This window comes from Sceloporus occidentalis, unplaced genomic scaffold, assembly GCF_023333645.1.
Source record: "Sceloporus occidentalis isolate IW3139 unplaced genomic scaffold, rSceOcc1.0.p SCAF_6, whole genome shotgun sequence".
Lineage (NCBI taxonomy): Eukaryota > Metazoa > Chordata > Lepidosauria > Squamata > Phrynosomatidae > Sceloporus > Sceloporus occidentalis.
In genome coordinates, this window is record NW_028316986.1 from 33,816,023 (window position 1) to 33,834,542 (window position 18,520).

The 18,520-nt window shown below is 42.1% G+C and overlaps 1 protein-coding gene across 1 annotated transcript; it reads right to left on the minus strand.

The window, feature by feature from the left end:
• Positions 1–758: 758 nt before the first annotated feature.
• Positions 759–13,926, minus strand: BATF3 (basic leucine zipper ATF-like transcription factor 3). The gene is made up of 3 exons (XM_089528424.1): positions 13,858–13,926; positions 7,892–7,996; positions 759–944 (listed from the first exon to the last, which is right to left on the minus strand). The coding sequence occupies exons 1-3, from the start codon at positions 13,924–13,926 to the stop codon at positions 759–761; spliced, it is 360 nt and encodes a 119-aa protein (XP_089384550.1).
• Between the last annotated feature and the right edge of the window lie 4,594 nt (positions 13,927–18,520).

Genomic DNA, 18,520 nt, shown 5'->3' on the forward strand with positions numbered 1-18,520 from the left:
ATGCCTAATGGGAATGGTTTGGGAGTTGGTGTCCAGTTCATACCACAGGCTGCCAGTCTTTTCCAGGCTTTGAGAATGCATGGCATTGCTTCATGATTGACACAATGCATGACAAATCAGCACAGGGCAAAACATGACTTTTCAATAAATGGAAAGAGCCACATGGCTGTTGCTGAATTGATAAGCAGCCTGAAAGCTAAATGTCCAATTGTGGTGTTAGAGTTTTCACAGAATTTGACATCTAGTTGTGAGTGGAGTGTAAGCAGAGAACAACAAGGGAAATGTCAGGGAACAAGGAATCAAACTGCTAAGCACAATCTGTTGATTGCAGATTTATAAGTTCACAATCCCTTTTGGTTTCAAAAGCTGCAGCATTTTCTTCCTCTTTTCCATGAGCACCAACTTATTTCTTAACAATGAGAACTAGGCAGTTGTATAGGTAGAAAATAAAATGAGGTGAAAATTATTTGTATTCTTGCTTCTGCAATATGCTTTGGATTCTTTGCAGGACAAGAGCAAACATTGAAAATTTGTGGAATGCAGACTGTTCTGTTCAAAGGTCCTCCAACAATTTTAGAGCTCATCATTTTTTTCACTATCAAGGTGGCTTCCTGATGGTCAGTAGTCTCCCAACTGTAAGATGAAGTCCTTATTGCTGTGAGGCTGTTGTGTTTTATGCAGCATGATGAAAGAGAAAGACAATAGATCTTGAACACTCTCTCATCTCAGTAGCACTTTAGGGACTTCTGGAGAAGGTTTCATCTCGGCAAGGGACCACTGAGGACGTCGTGCCTGGGAATCAAGCCAAAGTTTAAAGAGCAATGTAAGAGAGGACAGACTTTTTCATGGTTCCTCAAAACTTCATTCAAATGTTTCAGTTCATCTGTCAGTTTGCTGATCTCTCTTTTCAGGGAGGTATTTTCTTGTTCCAGGCACTCATACTCCTGCAACAGATTATCAAAATAAATAAGGAAGCAATACAATATTTCTTTTGTTTGGGCACACAAATGTTGGATTCATGGTGAAAGAGGGATCCCAACAGGATTCAACACCAACCTTGAAAAGTAAATTAAAATCATTCATTTCACCCAATTCATAGAATCATAGAGTTGGAAGAGACCGCAAGGGCCATCCAGTCCAACCCCCTGCCATGCAGGAAATCTAATTCACTTTCAGCCAGAGGACCAGCCCTTACAGGGCACCCTTAAGAGCCCAACAAACCAAGAGCTTCCAAAACCATAGCCCTTATACCAGAAACCTTTACCAGCTGGTATAACCAAGGCATGATGCCATACCTTCCAGTCTGCAGGGTCAGTCCTGATTAATTCACTGTCCTCCCACTTCTACAGCTGCTTTGAAAATGTCCCACTTTCTCCCTATTCCTCCTACTTTCCCCCTTTGTCCTTGGCTTGCTTCCATTGCTGCAAAGTACAAAGTGCAAATGTAGTTCACACTCAATTAATTCAGCAGCAAGGAGAGGAGGGGAGGAGAGAATCTTCTTCTTCTTCTATTTCATTGTACCCCGCTTTCCCCAAAAAAATTGGGATTCAAAGCAGCCTACAGTCTAAAACCACAGTATAATTAAAAACCTACAAAAGTGATAATTAAAATGAAATTAAATTGTTACAATATTAAAACAGAGCATTTGTTTAAAAACAGAATGTAATTTAAAAAAAAAAATAAAAGCACTTAAAAACCACTTTTGCCCTTTCCATTAAGCTCAGGCAAAAACAAACCCTTCCTAGCTTGTGCATTAATAACTTTTGCCCTCTTGGCCACACTTTAATGTTGTCTGGCCACATGTGTCCCAGTTTTCATCTGTGATAATCTGTGTATGTGATACTAGATTTAATACTGAAACTATTTGGCTGGAAGCATACATATAGAGAGATGTATTTATTTATAAGCAATAAACTTTACAGAGAACCAGAGGGATATTTGGGAAAGTAGAAAGGGGCAAAAATAATAAAACTTAATTTAATCTAACAATATATATCACAGTACAGATCTTATCATTAGCCAGTACAGTGTACTGGTTTCAGCATTGATTTACAGCTCTGGAGATGAGGGTTCAAATTCCCCACTCGGCCATGGAAACCCACTGGGTGACCATGGGCAAGTCACATATTCTCAGGCTCAGAAAACCCTGTGGTAGATTGACTTGAAGGCACACAACAATAACAGCAACCACACCTTATCAGACCAAAAGGCAACTGCAAGACCAAGGTTTGAGATCCCAGGATTTATATCTGAAATCCATTAGCAGTCTCCAGTAGTTCCCATCAACTGATCACTGGTTGAGTAGCCACAGAGCTTTCATACTTTCTAAGGCCTCTTTCCCACTGGGAGGATGAATCGCTCCTGCTTCGCTTCTGTCCCGGTTATAAAAGTGATTCTAAAAACTCCCCAGTTCCCACTTATGAAAGGGGATCTTTTCCTTACCCCAGTCCAAGCGATTTAATTCACCCCGATTGTAGTTCCCACTGACAGCGCGCTTCAGAATCTCTCGTCAATCATTAGTGATGTAAGTGGCTGCCCAGCTTGGAAATTGGGGGGGGGGGGGTTGGAGGTTGGGCCCAGAGGCTGAGAGAGTGTGAGGCAAGGCCAGGGAGGTCACAGGTGAGCAGGCAAACCAGGGAGAGGACAAAGGGAATCCCAAGTAACACAATTTTAAAATAAAATAAAATAACAGTAATCACAAAAGCACTAGAATGGTTTAACAGCTGCTTGCCTTTGCAAGCAGCTGCTTTGCCAATCTATCGATTTTTCGATAAATTTTATTTTTTTTAAAAAAGGACCCAAAAAGGCAGCACTGGGGGTGTCCCTGGGAATCCCTGGGAAGAACACAGGCAAAAAGGGGACGGGGGGGGGGAAGGATGAAGGAAATCCCAGGGAGGACACAGGCAAAAAGAGGAGAGGATGAAGGGAAGCCCAATTAAAAATAATAATAATGATAAAAGTAATCGCAAAAGCACTAGAATGGTTTAGCAGCTACTTGCGTTTGCTATTTATTGCTTTTTTTGTTGTTTATTGCCTGACTATTCCCTGGTTATTCACTGGATAATGGCTCTTGTGTTAATCTCATTTTAATCGAGTTTTAATGTCAATTGTGTAGTTTTCACAGATTAATCACTGTTTAAACTCCATATTTCCCCCCATGTGATAAACTCCAGAGAGGATGAATGGACTGCAGGGAGCGCAGAAGGAGAAAGTGGGAGCGTTTCTGTGACCACAGCAAATCACCTCTTGAATCGCGGGATTGAAGCCACTACATGCAGTCCCAACACCCCTTCCACTCTAATGGGCCTGGGGGACCAAACTTTGCCCAGCCCTGCTCCAGAAGATGAATGCTTTCTTTTCAGAGAGTATATACATGGGAGTGTTGATGATAGCTAAGTTGTGGGGAAATCACTAACATCAACCCATAACATCAGTGGAAATTACAGATAAATCACTAAGGTGTCCACTTGCACACTGCTAACAAAGAGAAAATATACTACCAAAACAGAGACAAAAAGGACACAAATCTGCATATATTTTAATGTACACACAGAGGTGCAACTATAGAAATAGTTACCAAAATTTCAACAGAAATACAATGCATCGCCCCATAGTGAGGCAAGATTGAGATAAGATTGACCAGGCAAATGCAGATGTCTGCTCAGTCTACTGTACTTGCTCATACTTGATGAACAATTCACAGTCTCATTACATAAAACAGGTTATAGATGTTTTACTAAATAATAATAAACAAACGTCATGGTCCTTGCTGTTCTCATTTCTTCTTATTTTTGGCTGGGGTAGCCCTTAAAATAGGTGACACCTTGAAATAGAGGGCACTAGTCACTCCACAAATTACAGAGATAATGTATATAACTGATTTCCTGAAGTTATATATTACTTAAACTTGCAAAGATTAGTAAGAAAGCAGACCACAAAAACAATATATTTGAAAATAGCAACAGGAAGTGCTTTTTTTAATGAGCTATTTTAATCAAGTTTTAAGAAACAGGAAACAATATTACTAAATTTTTTAAGAGATGGAGAGAATAAGTCATTGGCAAAACATCTATTCAGTTATCCCAGTGGAAATCCATGGACATTCATCATAGCAATAAAATGATGTTAATCATCACCAGCAATTATACTGCTGAAATGAAAACAGGAGTGGATTTTCATAGGAGCCACCATGAGCTTAATTCAGATTGTAAAACAACCTCTTGGACTACAAATTCTTTAATTCAGGTAGAGCAACCCTAATGATAATACCTAGAGATTGGACTACTCCTACATTTCCTAAGCTCTTACCAGGCTCTTGCTAGTCAAGCCTAAATGAATTTGGGAAATTTCCCTTTTTTGAATTGCAACTTCCAGGCTATGCTGGCTGGGGAATTTGCAAAGATATAGCTGTGTTTGTGTGGAAAATCAGTATGCAAAGGGATCTTGCAGTGCCTTTGACACTAAATCGAGATACGGTGCTGGTGAAGAGTGCTGAGAATTGTGTAGACAACCAAAAAGACAAACAAATGGGTCATAGAGCTGATTAGGCCAGAAATCTCCCTGGAAGCCAAGATGACAAAACTTAGGCTATCATACTCTGGACATATGATGACAAGGCATGAATCACTAGAAAAAACAATAATGCTAGGAAAGGTGAAGTAGAAAGAGAGGAAGGATGCATGCTAGATGGATGGACTCTATTAAAGAGATCATGAGTATGAGTCTGCAGGAGCTGGGCAGAGCAGTGGAGGACTGGGGTCTTGGAGATATCTCATCCACAGGGTCGTCATGGGTCGAGGTTGACTCAAGGGTGGTTAACAACAAAAGAAGTTGGTAGCATGAGCTTTTGTAGACTTGAGTCTACTTCCTCAGATGCATGGAGTGGAGGGTCCAGGAATAGACCTATATAAGCAGGCTGTGTGTGTGTGAGAATAGCAATAGAAATGCAAAACGTAGGAGAATTTGCATAACTGTAGTCCAAAAAAAAAAGGGGGGGGGGAATTTCCCTAAGGCTTGGCTTAATAATGTTAGCTTTTCTTCCACTATTTTCTTTCCCTACTCTCCTCCTGCAAATTCTAATACCAGTCTTAATTTTTCCCACTACTGTGGGCATGGAAGATGACTAGAAGGACTTTGGGTTTAGTGAATCCACAGCACCTTCTGTTCCACTCATTGGTTCTCTGTGAATTGTTGGATCACAGTTTCCTTCGTCCTTCTCCATAAATTAAACTACTGTACCTTGGTTTGACGGGAATTGCAACAATCCAGATAATCTGGGAGATAACACATTCCCTACCACTGCTGTAGAGGAAGGGAAGAGAGAGAGAGTGGGAGTTGGGCATAATAGTTTTGCAGTGCAAATGTACAGCAAATGTTTAGTTTCTCCCTCAATTTGAATGAGGGTGGAACATACTGATACACTTAAAACACAAACACACATATACATACATTAAGAGAGAGAGACACTTCTGTTCAGCCACTGTGATCAGAATGTGCACCACCTGCATGAAGATTGTGCTGCTTGACTGTACCACATGTGGAGTTGCTAGAACAGATGAATAATCAGCTTTCTTCCATGGAAAAGACAGATTAGTCTCTGGATCTCCACCCTTAAAGGTTTTTTTTCTTAAATGGCATTCATGGTTGCTCATAAGAAAGCTTTCAGTATGAATGATAACAGTGGTGGCAAACATTGTTAGAACTTCAGATTTAGTCAACACCCTTATTATAATATATTTGAGCAATTTTCCTGAGAAAGAGCCATACCATAATCAGTGATGTATGCACAAGAGGGTAGCTGGACTTGAAAGGAAGATGGCAAATATAATCTGAGAATAAGAAAGGAGGGGAAAGACAAAGGATCAAGCTAGGTCCCACTAAAGACAATGGAATTTGCTCCTCAGTAAACTCCGTTTTGTGCTGTTATACTGTACAGAGGTAGTTTACAAACTTAGGAATCCTGGTTCCTTATATTTTGATTACTAATTCAGGCTTTGAACTGATGACATAATAAATTTATTCTACAGGGAAATATATGACTTCCTAGCAAGGTCTGCAGCAAAATCTTTCTTAGATTCCAAGTGGAACAAATATGCATATTGGGATGCACAAAAGGGAATAATGCACAGTTAATCCACGGTGTCTGAATCCTGAGGGTGGTGGTGTCCTTAGTCACGTGGTCAGTAATGACTGTGTAGGTTACAACCATCCATAGAAATTGTATTTTTGATTTCTATGTATGGCTGGACAGTAAAATAAGGTGACAGGAAGAAAATCAACACATTTGAAATGTGATGCTGGAAAGGAGTTCTATGGATATTGTGGACTGTCAAAAAACAAATAAGTAAATGAAGGAGTCTTAAGGCAAATCAGGTTGGAACTCTCACTAGAAGTCAAGATAACTAAATGAAAGCTGTCATACTTCAAACATCTCATGAAACAACATGACTCACTGGAAAATACAATAATGCCTGGTAAAGTAGAAAGCAGTTGAAAAAGTGAAAGACTACGCTACAAGTGGATTAATTCAATCAAGGAAATCAGGGCCCTCAGTTTGCAAGACCTGAGCTGAGCAGTTGATGACCGTGGCTTTTGGAGGTCTTTTATTCAAAGTATCACTGTATGTTGGAGTCAACATGATGGCAAAAAAACCAACAAGGTCACAACCTCAGTTGTGGCCACAACAAAGGCCACAACCTTTGACACAGGTCAAAGTAGTGAACACCTGACTCTATACCCTAGAACATTCTCAGACCCCTTTGCTATACACCAGATTCTTACCACAGACATGAAGTGGACTCTTCAGTAGATTGCCAGAAAGGCTGTTAAAAATGCAGATCATGTTGAAGAGTGTCTCAGTCTCTATCATGTAGAGAAAATGGAAACTGTGGGCGATATAGTTCAAGAGCCTCTGATAACCAAAGGTTGGGAGGAGGAAAGGCTAATGTGTCCCTTCTTTTCTGCTGCAGTGTGTATTCACTTCATTGTTGCTTTGCAGCTGTTTGACAATATCCCACCTCCAAGACCTGGACACATGGTTTAATTCTCTCCTTGAAATATATTAAGAATAATCCTTATTTGTGTTTATTTCTAGAATGATATCTGTTTTACATGACAGCCAGTGTAATGTAGTGGATTGAGGGCGAGACTATGACTCTGGAGAACAGAATTCAAATCCCCACTCCGGCACAGAAACGCACTGGGTGATCTTGGGCAAGTCACACACTCTCAGCCTCAGAGGAAGGCAAAAGCAAACTCTCTCTGGAAAACCTTGCCAAGAAAACCCTGTGATAGGTTCACCTTAGGGTCGGATACAACTTGAAGGCCCACAGCAACAACAATCTGTTTTACTGTTACAAGAGTCTTCTGATAGTTTACAATAGGTGGGAATTGTGCAACCCTCTAAAAGTTGTTGAACTGCAACTCCCAACAGCCCTAGCCAGTCTAGTCAATGGCGAGATACATTGGGAAACTGTTGTTGTTGCTGCTGCCATTGCTGTTATGTGTTTTCAAGTTGTCTCCAACTTATGGTGACCCTAAGTCAAACCTATTGCAGGGTTTTCTGAGGCTGAGACTATGTAACTTGCCCAAGGTCACACGGTGGGTTTCCATGGCTGAGTGGGGATTTAAACCCTAGTCTCCGGTCTACTGCTCAAACCATTACTACACAATGGCTCCTCCTGGGAAGATACACTCCAACAATATTTGGAGGTCTACACAATTCCCACCTCTTCCTTAGAGACTAACTATTTTTTTTAAAGAAACAAGCATTCATGAGCCATGATAGCTTATTATGTCACAATAAATGAGTCAGTCTTTTAGATGCCACAGGACTCTATCATTTGTACCTTAGACTGATACAAGTACTGCTGAAAGTCAGGGTAACAATCACCTCATGGAGTTTATCTGCTTTCTGAGTTTGTTTCTTTCTGCTTCTCTGTGCGGCCACTCTGTTCTTCTCTCTTCTTCTTATTCTCTTTTCATCGTCTTCTGGACCCTGGCCAAAAAGAAATCACATGACTTTCAGTTAGTTAGTTGTTCTTCCACCCTACCCCTGTGATCCCTTAGGATTCCCAAAATGGTGCAGTGTTTATCATCTGCAAAATGGCCAACCTAACCATGCATTCCAAGATGATTCCACTATACCCATCAGGAAAATGAGGTACAGAGAGTCCCAGCTGAACTACAGTGGATTTTTCTACAAATTTTTAGACTGGGTTGACTGTTGCTGCATTCACACACAAGAACTTTTAGAACACTGCTTGGAGAAGGTTTTGAGAAGGACCAGACTAAAGTTGTCTACCTTCTTGTGCCTCCACAACTACATTTCTGAGAAGGGAATTTTAGAAAGAAACAGTGAAAGACATTTGCCTAACAAATTGTTAAATTAGATCAAGTCAACTGCAAGTCAGACTTAACCAAATTAAGCCAAGGAATCTTGTAGCATCTTTGAGACTAACTAATATAAACCCACTGGATGACCTTGGGCAAGTCACACTCTCTCAGCCACAGAGGATGGCAATGGCAAAGCCTCTCTGAACAAATCTGGCCAAGAAAACCCCATAAATCAGAAACGACTTGAACACACACACACACAACAACAACATGCTAAACTAAATTAAAGTAGACTCACAAAAATGGCATGAAATCACAAATATTTTTGGGAGGAGGTTTTATTGTGATTTTAAATGGGAGGTGGCTGGGTAGGTCCAGAAGAGTTATCCATATAAATTACTTGATCAGAGAATTTCAAAGGACTTTAAGAAGCATGTGCCCAAATACCCTAAAGGCACAAAATCTTCTCTGATCTTGGAAGATAACCAGGTTAGTACTTGGATGGGAGACAACCAACAAATACCAGGTGCTGCTGTAGGCTATATTTCAGAGGCAGGAACTGGCAAAACCACCTCTGGGTATTTCTTTCCTTAGAAAACCCTGTGAAATTCATGAGGTCACAAGTAGAGAGGCGACTTGAAGGCACATACACACACATTAAAAAGCATGAGCTAGGCTGAGAATGAGAAGTTCCAAGCAAATTGTTTTCACAACTTACAGAGATCCATAAGAAAGTGAAAGGGAAGAGGAAATGGTAGGAGGCAAAAGAGGGAAGTTAGTGAATGAGAAGCGTGGATGGATTTTGCTTTCATCTCTGGTTCTGATTGCTATAACAGAGAATACATGCACATCTGGCAGGTTGCTAGTATGCAAAAGCTCTATCCTGGCCTGGCAAGATGAGGCTGAGTATCTTCAATTTTGTTTCTCATTTGTATTAACTAATTAGGTCATCATTAAGACAAGAACTGCTTCATGTTTATATAACAGCACTAACATGCTGGGAGTAAATTTGCTTCTGCTTGGAGAGTGTACCATGCAGCACTTGGAAAAATTATTTTATTTTATTTTATTTTAGGATGACCACACCCAAGGTTTGCCAGCCACCATGGGTAATACTGGCAGAGGCTTCTGGGAGTTGCTGTTCTAAAAAGTAACTTTTCTAGGTCCTGAATTTGTATTAGACAAAATAGTGGAGAATATGTGCAGTGGAAGGTACCAGAGGTAGGGAATGGTAATGTTCCATTCTAGTCCATTTTGACCCACTCACCCTAAGTATTGCAATATTTACACTTTCCATTTCTTATTTTATCACATGTAACTTCCCATGATTCATGTGTCTCACATACCATATACATATATTATGTTATACAACTTCGGACTTTCCTTTCATCTCTGAGCATGTCAACAGCTGAATATTTTTTTAGTTTGTGTCAGTAGCCAAAGTGCTACTCGTAGTTGTCCCCTGCTGCATCCCAGTAGCTTGGTGAATGTCATTTGATCTGGGAGCGTCATCTTCTGGAACTATGTCTTCCTTCATTTTGGATTGTTTCATCATAGAGTTTTCATGGTAAAAGATATTCAAAAGGGATTTACCATGCCTCTTTCTGAAAAGCAGTAACAAGTGTTAGCTATGGTGTCACTGCCATTGTCTCTAAGAGATCCTCCACCAGTGTCATCAAGGACATAGCCAGGATTTTAGGAAGGGGGAGGGTCCAAACTAAGTGCCACCATTATAATGGGGCTTGGGTGCGGCGGTGCAGCAGCACACACCATTCATTTTTCTAATGGAAGGGGGGCAGACCCCAAGATCTCCCCCCTTGGCTACGTCCCTGGTGTCATACACCCCCCCCCCCCATTACTTTTGCTGACCAGTAGCTGTTTGGCACATTTATTCTGGCTCCTCAGCAAAAGCCTATCTGTCATGGGAGACCCTACCAGCAGCACTATTGCCATCAGCATAGCCTCTTGCCTCTTAGGATCACACAGTTCCTCCGCTGTGGAAAGGTAGTGCCATTGGTGGGTACATAACCATATTTTACCTTAATTTCTCTAGTGAACACAACAGTTTTTAAACAAAAGTTCATGATCTGACAGACTACAACTCCAATCATCCCCTCTGTTGGCTTGAGGGTGAGGGGTGCAGTAGTCTAACAAATTTGGAAGGCAGAAGGTTGGAGGAAGCTGCAACAGAGCAAAGGGGCAAATGTAGTATTATCTCTCTCTAACAATCAACATATAGTGCTCAATGCAAAGGTGATCAGAGTTGCCAAGCTGTATGGGTGTGGCTGTGTGTGTGTATGTGTGTGCAAGTAAAATGAGGGCTTTGGGGAAAAGTAACAGTAAAAGAAGGGACAGTCAAAATATTGAACAAATTTGCTATTTAAATGTATATAGAATAATGCCAATGGATTGTTTTTCAAACACTTTGAGAAGTAACAGGAATGAATGATTTTTCAAAAAGTAACTTCCCACATTCTGACTAAGGCCAATATTCTGTATCCTACTAGTGGCTGACCAAATGCCCCCAGGAAGCACACAGAGAAGACATGAGGACAATAGTTGATTCTCCTCAGAGAGTGGTTAATTGTTATTCAAATCTGGAGGCACTACATAGCCATCATGTCTAGTAGTTGCCACTGAGAATGTGATTCCCCCATCAATGTGTTCTCATTCCTAGTTAGCCATCATTACTTCTTGCAGCAGCAACTAAATCCACAAATAAAATAGGCTCTGGTTGAAGAAAGATGTCCTTCTATCTGAAGAACTCGGAGAAGGTACTTTTGGGGGCTACAACTCCCAGCATGGTCAAGTAACTATTGCAAACTTTGTGCAAACTAGTTTCATTAGATAGCTCTGAATACTAGTAGTAATGAGATGAGAGAAGGAAAACTCCCTGCATGCAACACCACCCATGATTTTATTCAAAATCTATCATGTCCCTTCCCTGTAGCTTCCTCCATCCTCTAACTAAAAATAAAATAAAGTTCAAATTTTGCCCTTTTTTCACAGGGAAATCACTCCAGTTCCCTTAGCATTGATCTTGATCATTTCTGCACTATTTCCTGGGTTTTATGGCTGTTGTGTGCCTCCAAGCCATTTTTTACTCATGACAAGCCTAAGGTCATTGGCATCATTGGGGCTGGTATCAACCAGTGTGGTAACCCTCATGGTGTCAACCCCCACTGACCCCATCCCATCGCATCCCAAATCCTTAGTTATGTTTTTTCCTGTATATCACTAATTCCCATATATCCCGTGACATATGGGAATTAGTGACATTACTAAGGATTCTGTATGGTGTGGTAAGGGAGGGGGTCAATGGGGAGTGTAATGGCAATGATGTGACATAAACAACCAGCACAATTAACATTATACCTTTAAATTGCAATTTCACACGGGCATCCAAAATATATTTACATATACAAAGTTTCCTGTGGTTAAAGTGAAAATTTGGTTAAATGTGATGTTTCTAAAGTCAATTTTACAAGTTTTTTTGGTTAAATTTAAAAATTAATTTTTGAAATTTGAAATCTGAAATTAATAAAAACAACAACCTGGGGCCTTTCCTTTCTCCTCCCACTGAGCCTTCCCCCACTCCCGCTACCTCTTCAGCATTTTAATTTAATTGTTTGGCTTGTTGGGACTTGCTGGAAATCTGATTTGATGTCAGTTAATGATCACTTTGGACTTTCCTTTCACCTCTGAGCATGTCAACAGCTGAATATCCTTTTGGTTTGTGTCAGTAGCCAAAGCGCTACTTGTAGTTGTGGGGTCATCCCCTCTTAGGGAATCACCTGGTGTGGTCAGCACCCCCCGCACCCCTTAGTGATGCCACTACCTAAGGTGACCCTATCATGGGGTTATTTTCACAAGTTTCTCCAGAGAGAGTTTGTCATTGCCATCCTCTGAGGCTGAGAGAGTGTGACTTGACCAAAGTCACTCCAGTGTGCTTTGGCGCTTGAGCAGGGAACTGAACCCTGATCTCCAGAGTTGTCATCCAGCATTCAAACCATTACACCATGCTGTCTCTCCCTGGTTTACAAAAGCCTTTTGAAAAGGCTCTTGTAAATTAGGGGGAGCCAGTGTGGTTTAATGGTTTGAGTGCTGGACTATGACATAAAGCAATACGCATGGAAGGAGTGCAACAGCACCCTCCCTCTCGCACTCTGAGAGAAGCTTCAGCCTTTGGTGGTGGTGGTGGGAATGAGAGAGAGAGGGGGGGTGGTCCTAAAGAGACTGCAGAAACAATCCAGTTTGAGACCGCTTTAGCTGCCCTGGCTCAGTGCTAGGGAATCCTAGGAACTGTAGTTTATTTTGGCACCAGAGATCTCTGACTCCTCATTCCCACTTATACATAAACCGGTGTGCAATCCGAATCGATAGATTGATTCGACATCGGATCATGGTTTACACTACACTTGCCCCAATTGCATTTTCTGCCATCAAAATAACCCACTTGTGGTTCCCATTCACAAATGAATCGGTTCAAAATGATTTGGTTCCAGCTGGCTGAAGGGGAAATTTGAATCGATTCCAATCTGCTTGTGGTTCACACTTGTGTGGAAACGATTTATCAAAAAAGAAGCAGAAAAAGTCAGTGTCAAAAAGACATGGGTTAAATGGGTCTGGAGCATGCCCCCCCCCTTGGAATCGCTTCAGTGATTTGGATTAAGTGGGAACCAGGGTCGTTTAAACCGGTTCAAACTGATTTGCAATCCAATTTAAATGGTAGTGGGAATGAGAGAAGACTATCTCAGAGAACTTCAATTCCCAGGATGATGATGATGATGATGATTAAGATTAATATCCTGCCTTCCTCCCAGCATAGGGATTTAAAGCGGCTATTCCCTAGCAATGCTAGGATTCTCTAACATTGAACCAAGGCAGCTGAAGTGGTCTCAAACTGGATTATATCTACAGTGTGTTTTGGACCAAGAGAGATGAGGACTTCTGGTCACTCTGGCTGAGGAGGGCTATGGAGGAAAAGTGATGGAGAGGAGGAGAGAGAAAAAGGGGGACATTGTAAAACCAAGTGTGCCTCCTTTCCAGCGCCTTTGGTCCACTGTAGGAATAGTCCTGTTTGAGACTGCTTTATTTTATTTTATTTTATTTCTATCCCGCCTTTCTCCCAAAAAGGGACCCAAGGGTAGCTCACAATATAAAAAAACATTACAACATTAAAAAAAAACACACAATTAAAATAACCTAATTTAAAACACTAGAAAATTAAAAATTTTAAACATACAAAAGTGAAAACATAATCTCAAAAAGCTTTGAATTGCCCTGGCTCTGCGCTAGGGAATCCTGGGAACTGGAGCTTGGTGAGACATTTTAGCCTCCTCTGTCAGAGAGAGAGAGGGAGAACTTGGTCTGGGGCCACAAGACACCATCCTCCCCAGGGTTCCCTAGCCCTGAGCCAGGGCAGTTAAAGCGGTCTCAGACCGGATTATTCTTCCTGCAGAGGGGCTGCAGCCTCCCTGCCCCCCTCCCTTCCCCAACCCGCTCCTCATACTTTTGCCTTACCTGAGGAGCCCCTTCAGAGGAAGAGCTCCTTTGCAAAGGGCTGCCAAAGGAGGAGAAGCCTTGAGACATGATCCTCTGGAGGGAGAGGAGCTGCAGAAAAAAGAACCCTCCTTTTACGGACAGAGCCTCCAAGGAAAGGAAGCCAAGTGTGTCAGGCACTCTCTCTCTCTCTCTCTCTCTCTGTGTGTGTGTGTGTCTTGTGGGTTTGTGTGTTATGTGAGGAAGAAGAGAGTCGAGACGCCTCTCAGTCGGAAAGCCCAGCCAGCAGGGAGATCCCAGCAAGAGAGACTGGTTTCACAGCAGCCTCCCCAGCCTCTCTGGGAGGCTTTCCCTTTGCGCGCCAGTTTGGACCTCTGCAGAGAAGGGCCTCTCCAGCTCCACAAGGCTTTCCTCCTCAGCTTCTCCTCCATTCATCTGGGGGCCTTTGGAAACTTCAGCAAGGAACTGGGTGGCTTTGAGAGCTGCTCTAGGGAAGCCCCTCTCTCCTCAACCCCCGTTGCCTCTTGTGCCTTCTTCCTGGGAGACAAAGTGCCCCAAGATTGGAGTTGCTTTCAAAAAGAGGGACTCTCTCAGACTGCCATGCCCAGCCTCACAGGTCCCAAGCTCACCTCAGAGGCCACCCCTAAACTGCAGTGCCTCAGCCATGGCTCCAGCAAGGAGAATGTCATGGCTTCCTGATTCACTCCATACATTCCAACACTATTGGACCACAGTTAATAAATAATAATAATAATAATAATAATAATAATAATAATAATAATTTATTTCTACCCCGCCTCTCCAATTAGACGAAGGTGGCTGACAACATTGAAACATTAAAAGGCAATAAAACACAATATCCCACAAACCAACCCACCTACAGTAAAGTTTTAAACGAGTTTCATTTGAAACCTTTTCAAGAAATCAGAGGACCAATACTAAGGAGGCCCTTTTCCTCCTGCTCCTGCTTCTTCTGCCTCTCACTACGTGTTGTTTTCCATGGCCAAGTAGCGCATTGCAGGAAGTGAGAGAGAAAACCTCGCCAAAACCCAAGCCAAAAATACATCGGCACTGTCACCGTGGTCTGTGGTGTAGGGGATCCTGTAGACCAAACCAGCACTGATAGAATTGATATTAACGGTGAAAGTCATTGCAAAGTCTGGTGAAAAAGCAGCATTTTTCTAGGTGCTAGTGAACTCTGCAGGAGTAGTGTAAAAAGAGCTCTGGATGCAACTGAAAATGCACACAGTACCACAGCTAGATTTATCCTCATGCATCCTCTTTGGTCACATATGCAGCAGTCATGTAGTTGGTCTCAAGAATATAATAATTCAGGTGAAAGAGAGCATAATGCATTGTAGAATCCACTGTGATCCAAAGGAGACCCTTTGCTTGTCTGAACTGATATAATGCATCTAAAGCTCAAGCTGTCATTTTTGGATTAGGTATCTGTAGCGGAGTTGAGCTAAATTAAGAAAACAGCCAGACATCTTCTGATGCAATACCCGTTAAGTCCAAGTTAAAAATAAAAAACTTGAATGTTGTAACATTTCAAGCAAAGGGAGATTTCAGACTTTTTACATTGACTCCAAACTCACTGGAAAGCTGAATAACTACACGGAGCTAATTTTCTCAATGTTAATGCAACACTTGCGTATTATCTGATCCACCCACCATGGCTGTTTCCAGAAAAACAATATTACCTTGGCCAGCAAGGTCCTTTAGAGTTTTATAGATATTTTGTACTTCTTCAATTTTGCCTCTTTAAAGTCATTATTATTATTATTAAACTTTATTTCTAAAGCACTGTAATTATACACAGCGCTGTACAAAGTCGGTAAAATTAAAGAGTATATAAAAGCCTGCCCAAGGCGTACATTCTAAGATAATAACAATTAAAAGAGGAATAGATAAAATTACCATATAGAAAAGAAAAACAAATTAAAAACATCAAATATAAAACAAATCACATCACATCAAACATTATCAGACAGCCAGATGATAATCACAAATTCCCAGAGAATGCTTCCCTAAACAATATGGTTTTCAGCTCAGCCTTAAAGCTGGTTAGGGAAGTGATGAGCCGTGCATGCAGAGGAAGAAGGTTCCAGGAATGAGGGGCAGCAAGAGAGAAGGGACGGATCCGGGATGGGGCAGAGAAGATCCTGGGTTGAGAGAGGAGACTTTGGCTACCAGAGCGGAGAGTGCGAGTAGGGATGTAGGGAGAGAGAAGATCGGTTAAATAAAGAGGGGCCAGCCCATGCAGGGATTTAAAAGTGAGTAGCAAAAGTTTGTACCTGATGCGGAAAGGAAAAGGGAGCCAGTGAAGGGAGAACAACAGAGGGGAGACATGATCATAACGGCGAGCGAGTGAAATAATGCGTGCAGCTGAATGCTGAACAGATATTAATGGGTGGAGATGAGAGAGGGGAAGCTCTGCCAAGAGGAGGTTACAGTAGTCTAGTCGTGAGACCACTAGGGCATGGACCAGTGTTTTTGAGGTAGAAGCTGAGAGATATGGACGGATTTTGGCGATATTATAGAGAAAAAATCTACAGACTGGCTGTAGTCTGGATCTGAGGGATAAATGACAAAGAGGAGTCAAAGATGAAACCAAGAGTGCGGGCTTCCTGGACCGGCTGGATAGAGACGTTATTGACAGAAATAGAAAAGGAGTAGTGAAGGGTGGGCTTAGGAGGGAAAACAAGAAGCTCGGTCTTGGACATATTGAGCTTCAGACACAGATGGTGCATCCAGTGGGAGACAGCTGTTAAACAGGATGACACTTGCTGCTCTAGCTCTGGCAAGAGATTAGGGGTGGAAAGGTACAGTTGGGTATCATCGGCGTACAGATGGTAGGAGAAACCAAAAGAACTGATAAGTTTGCCAAGGGAGAGTGTGTATAAAGAGAACAGAAGGGGACCCAAAACAGAGCCGTGAGGAACTCCAACAGATAAGGGGACAGAAGACGAGGTCTGACCGCCCGAGACCACTGAAAAAGATCGATCTGACAAGAGAACAAAGCCCGAGAAACCAAGGTCAGAGAGTACATGTATTAGGAGACAGTGGTCCACGGTGTCGAAGGCCGCAGACAGATCAAGTAGGACAAGGATAGAATAGAGGCCATTTGCCTTGGCCCGCAAAAAATCATTCAAGATCTTAGTAAGGGCCGTTTCTGTGGAGTGCCGTGGGCGAAAACCAGACTGGAAGGGATCCAGAATGGAGTTGGTTTCAAGAAACTCAAGACAGCGTGAATAGACAACTCGTTCCAACACCTTAGAGAGAAAAGGAAGAAGAGAGATTGGACGATAGCTAGCCAAGGAAGAGGGGTCGAGAGAGGGTTTTTTCAGGATAGGGGAAACTAAGGCATGTTTGAAGACTGAGGGGAAGGAACCCGAAGAGAGAGAGAGATTAAAGATATAGAGGAGGGAGGGTAACAAAGAGGGGGCTATAGAGATTAGAAGACGAGAAGGAAGTGGGTCAAGAGAGCATGTGGTGGGTTTTGATGTGTTCAGCAGTGAAGAGAGTTCTTCCAAAGAAACAGGAGGAAACACAGAGAGTTTATTAGTAGGAGGGGTGAGGAGATTACTGGTGGGAGCCAAATCATGAGGAGTTAACTCAGAACGAATGGTAGTAATCTTTGTAATGAAGTAATTGGCGAAGTTGGAGGGAGAAAATAATGGAGAGACGGAGGGAGGAGAGGGTTTTAACAGTGTGTTGAAACAGGAGAACAAGCGCTGTAGGCGCCTCTCGTTGGCGCAGATCAATGATTTGAAGTAGTCTTGTTTTGCCATCGACAGGGCGCGTGAAAAGGATAAAAGAATGAACTTAAAATGGATAAAGTCGGCCCACTCCCTGGACTTTCTCCAGAGACATTCGGCTGCTCGGGAGCAGGACCGGAGAAATCTAACAATGGGAGTGATCCAGGGCTGAGGCCTAGTCGTAGAGGAAGAGAAGGACATGCGCGTAGATACTGGGGCAAAGCTGTCAGTGTTACTCTTACCAAAACTGGAAGAGGATTAATGAATAGCATTTTTATGATCCTTGTGTAAGCCAGTCTCTGCATTGCTTAATTGCTCAACATTCTTCTCCTAGTTCTAACTCTTGCTTTGACTTCAAAAAACCAATTTCATGTCATATACATTCTCATTGTCATATCAACTTCACTTTACAAATATTCATTAATGTTTCTCTGAGTATCTCAGACTGCTTAACTGTATTTAACTCTTCACATATAAGGAATCATAGATTTGGAGGTGACCCCCCAAGGCCGTCCAATTCTACCGCTACCATGCAGGAAGACATAGAGCATCCCCCCCCCCGCTGCAACAGATGGCCATCCAGCCTCTATTTAAAAACATCCAAAGAAGGAGACTCCACCACTCTCTGAGGAAGTGTGTTCCACTGTTAAACAGCTCTTACTGTCAGAAAGTTCTTCCTAATGTTGAAGAATCACTTTTCTTGTAGTTTGAATCCATTACTCCATGTCCTAATCTCTGGAGCTGCAGAAAACAAGCTTGCTCTATCCTTAACATGACATCCTTTCAAATATTTATTAAACAGGGCTATGATTATCACCTCTTAACCTTCTCTTCTCCAGGCTAAGATGCCCAGCTCCTGAATTCTCTCCTCATAAGGCATTGTTTCCAAACCTTTCACCTTTTTGGTCGCCCTCAATATCCTT

Excerpts from the sequence above, each read along its gene's own strand:
- BATF3 (XM_089528424.1), bottom strand. The coding sequence starts at position 13,926 with ATGTCTCAAGGCTTCTCCTCCTTTGGCAGCCCTTTGCAAAGGAGCTCT. Across the intron at positions 7,997-13,857 it reads CCTCTGAAGGGGCTCCTCAG|GGTCCAGAAGACGATGAAAA; the intron begins GTAAGGCAAAAG and ends CTTTTTGGCCAG. Across the intron at positions 945-7,891 it reads AAGCAGATAAACTCCATGAG|GAGTATGAGTGCCTGGAACA; the intron begins GTGATTGTTACC and ends AATCTGTTGCAG.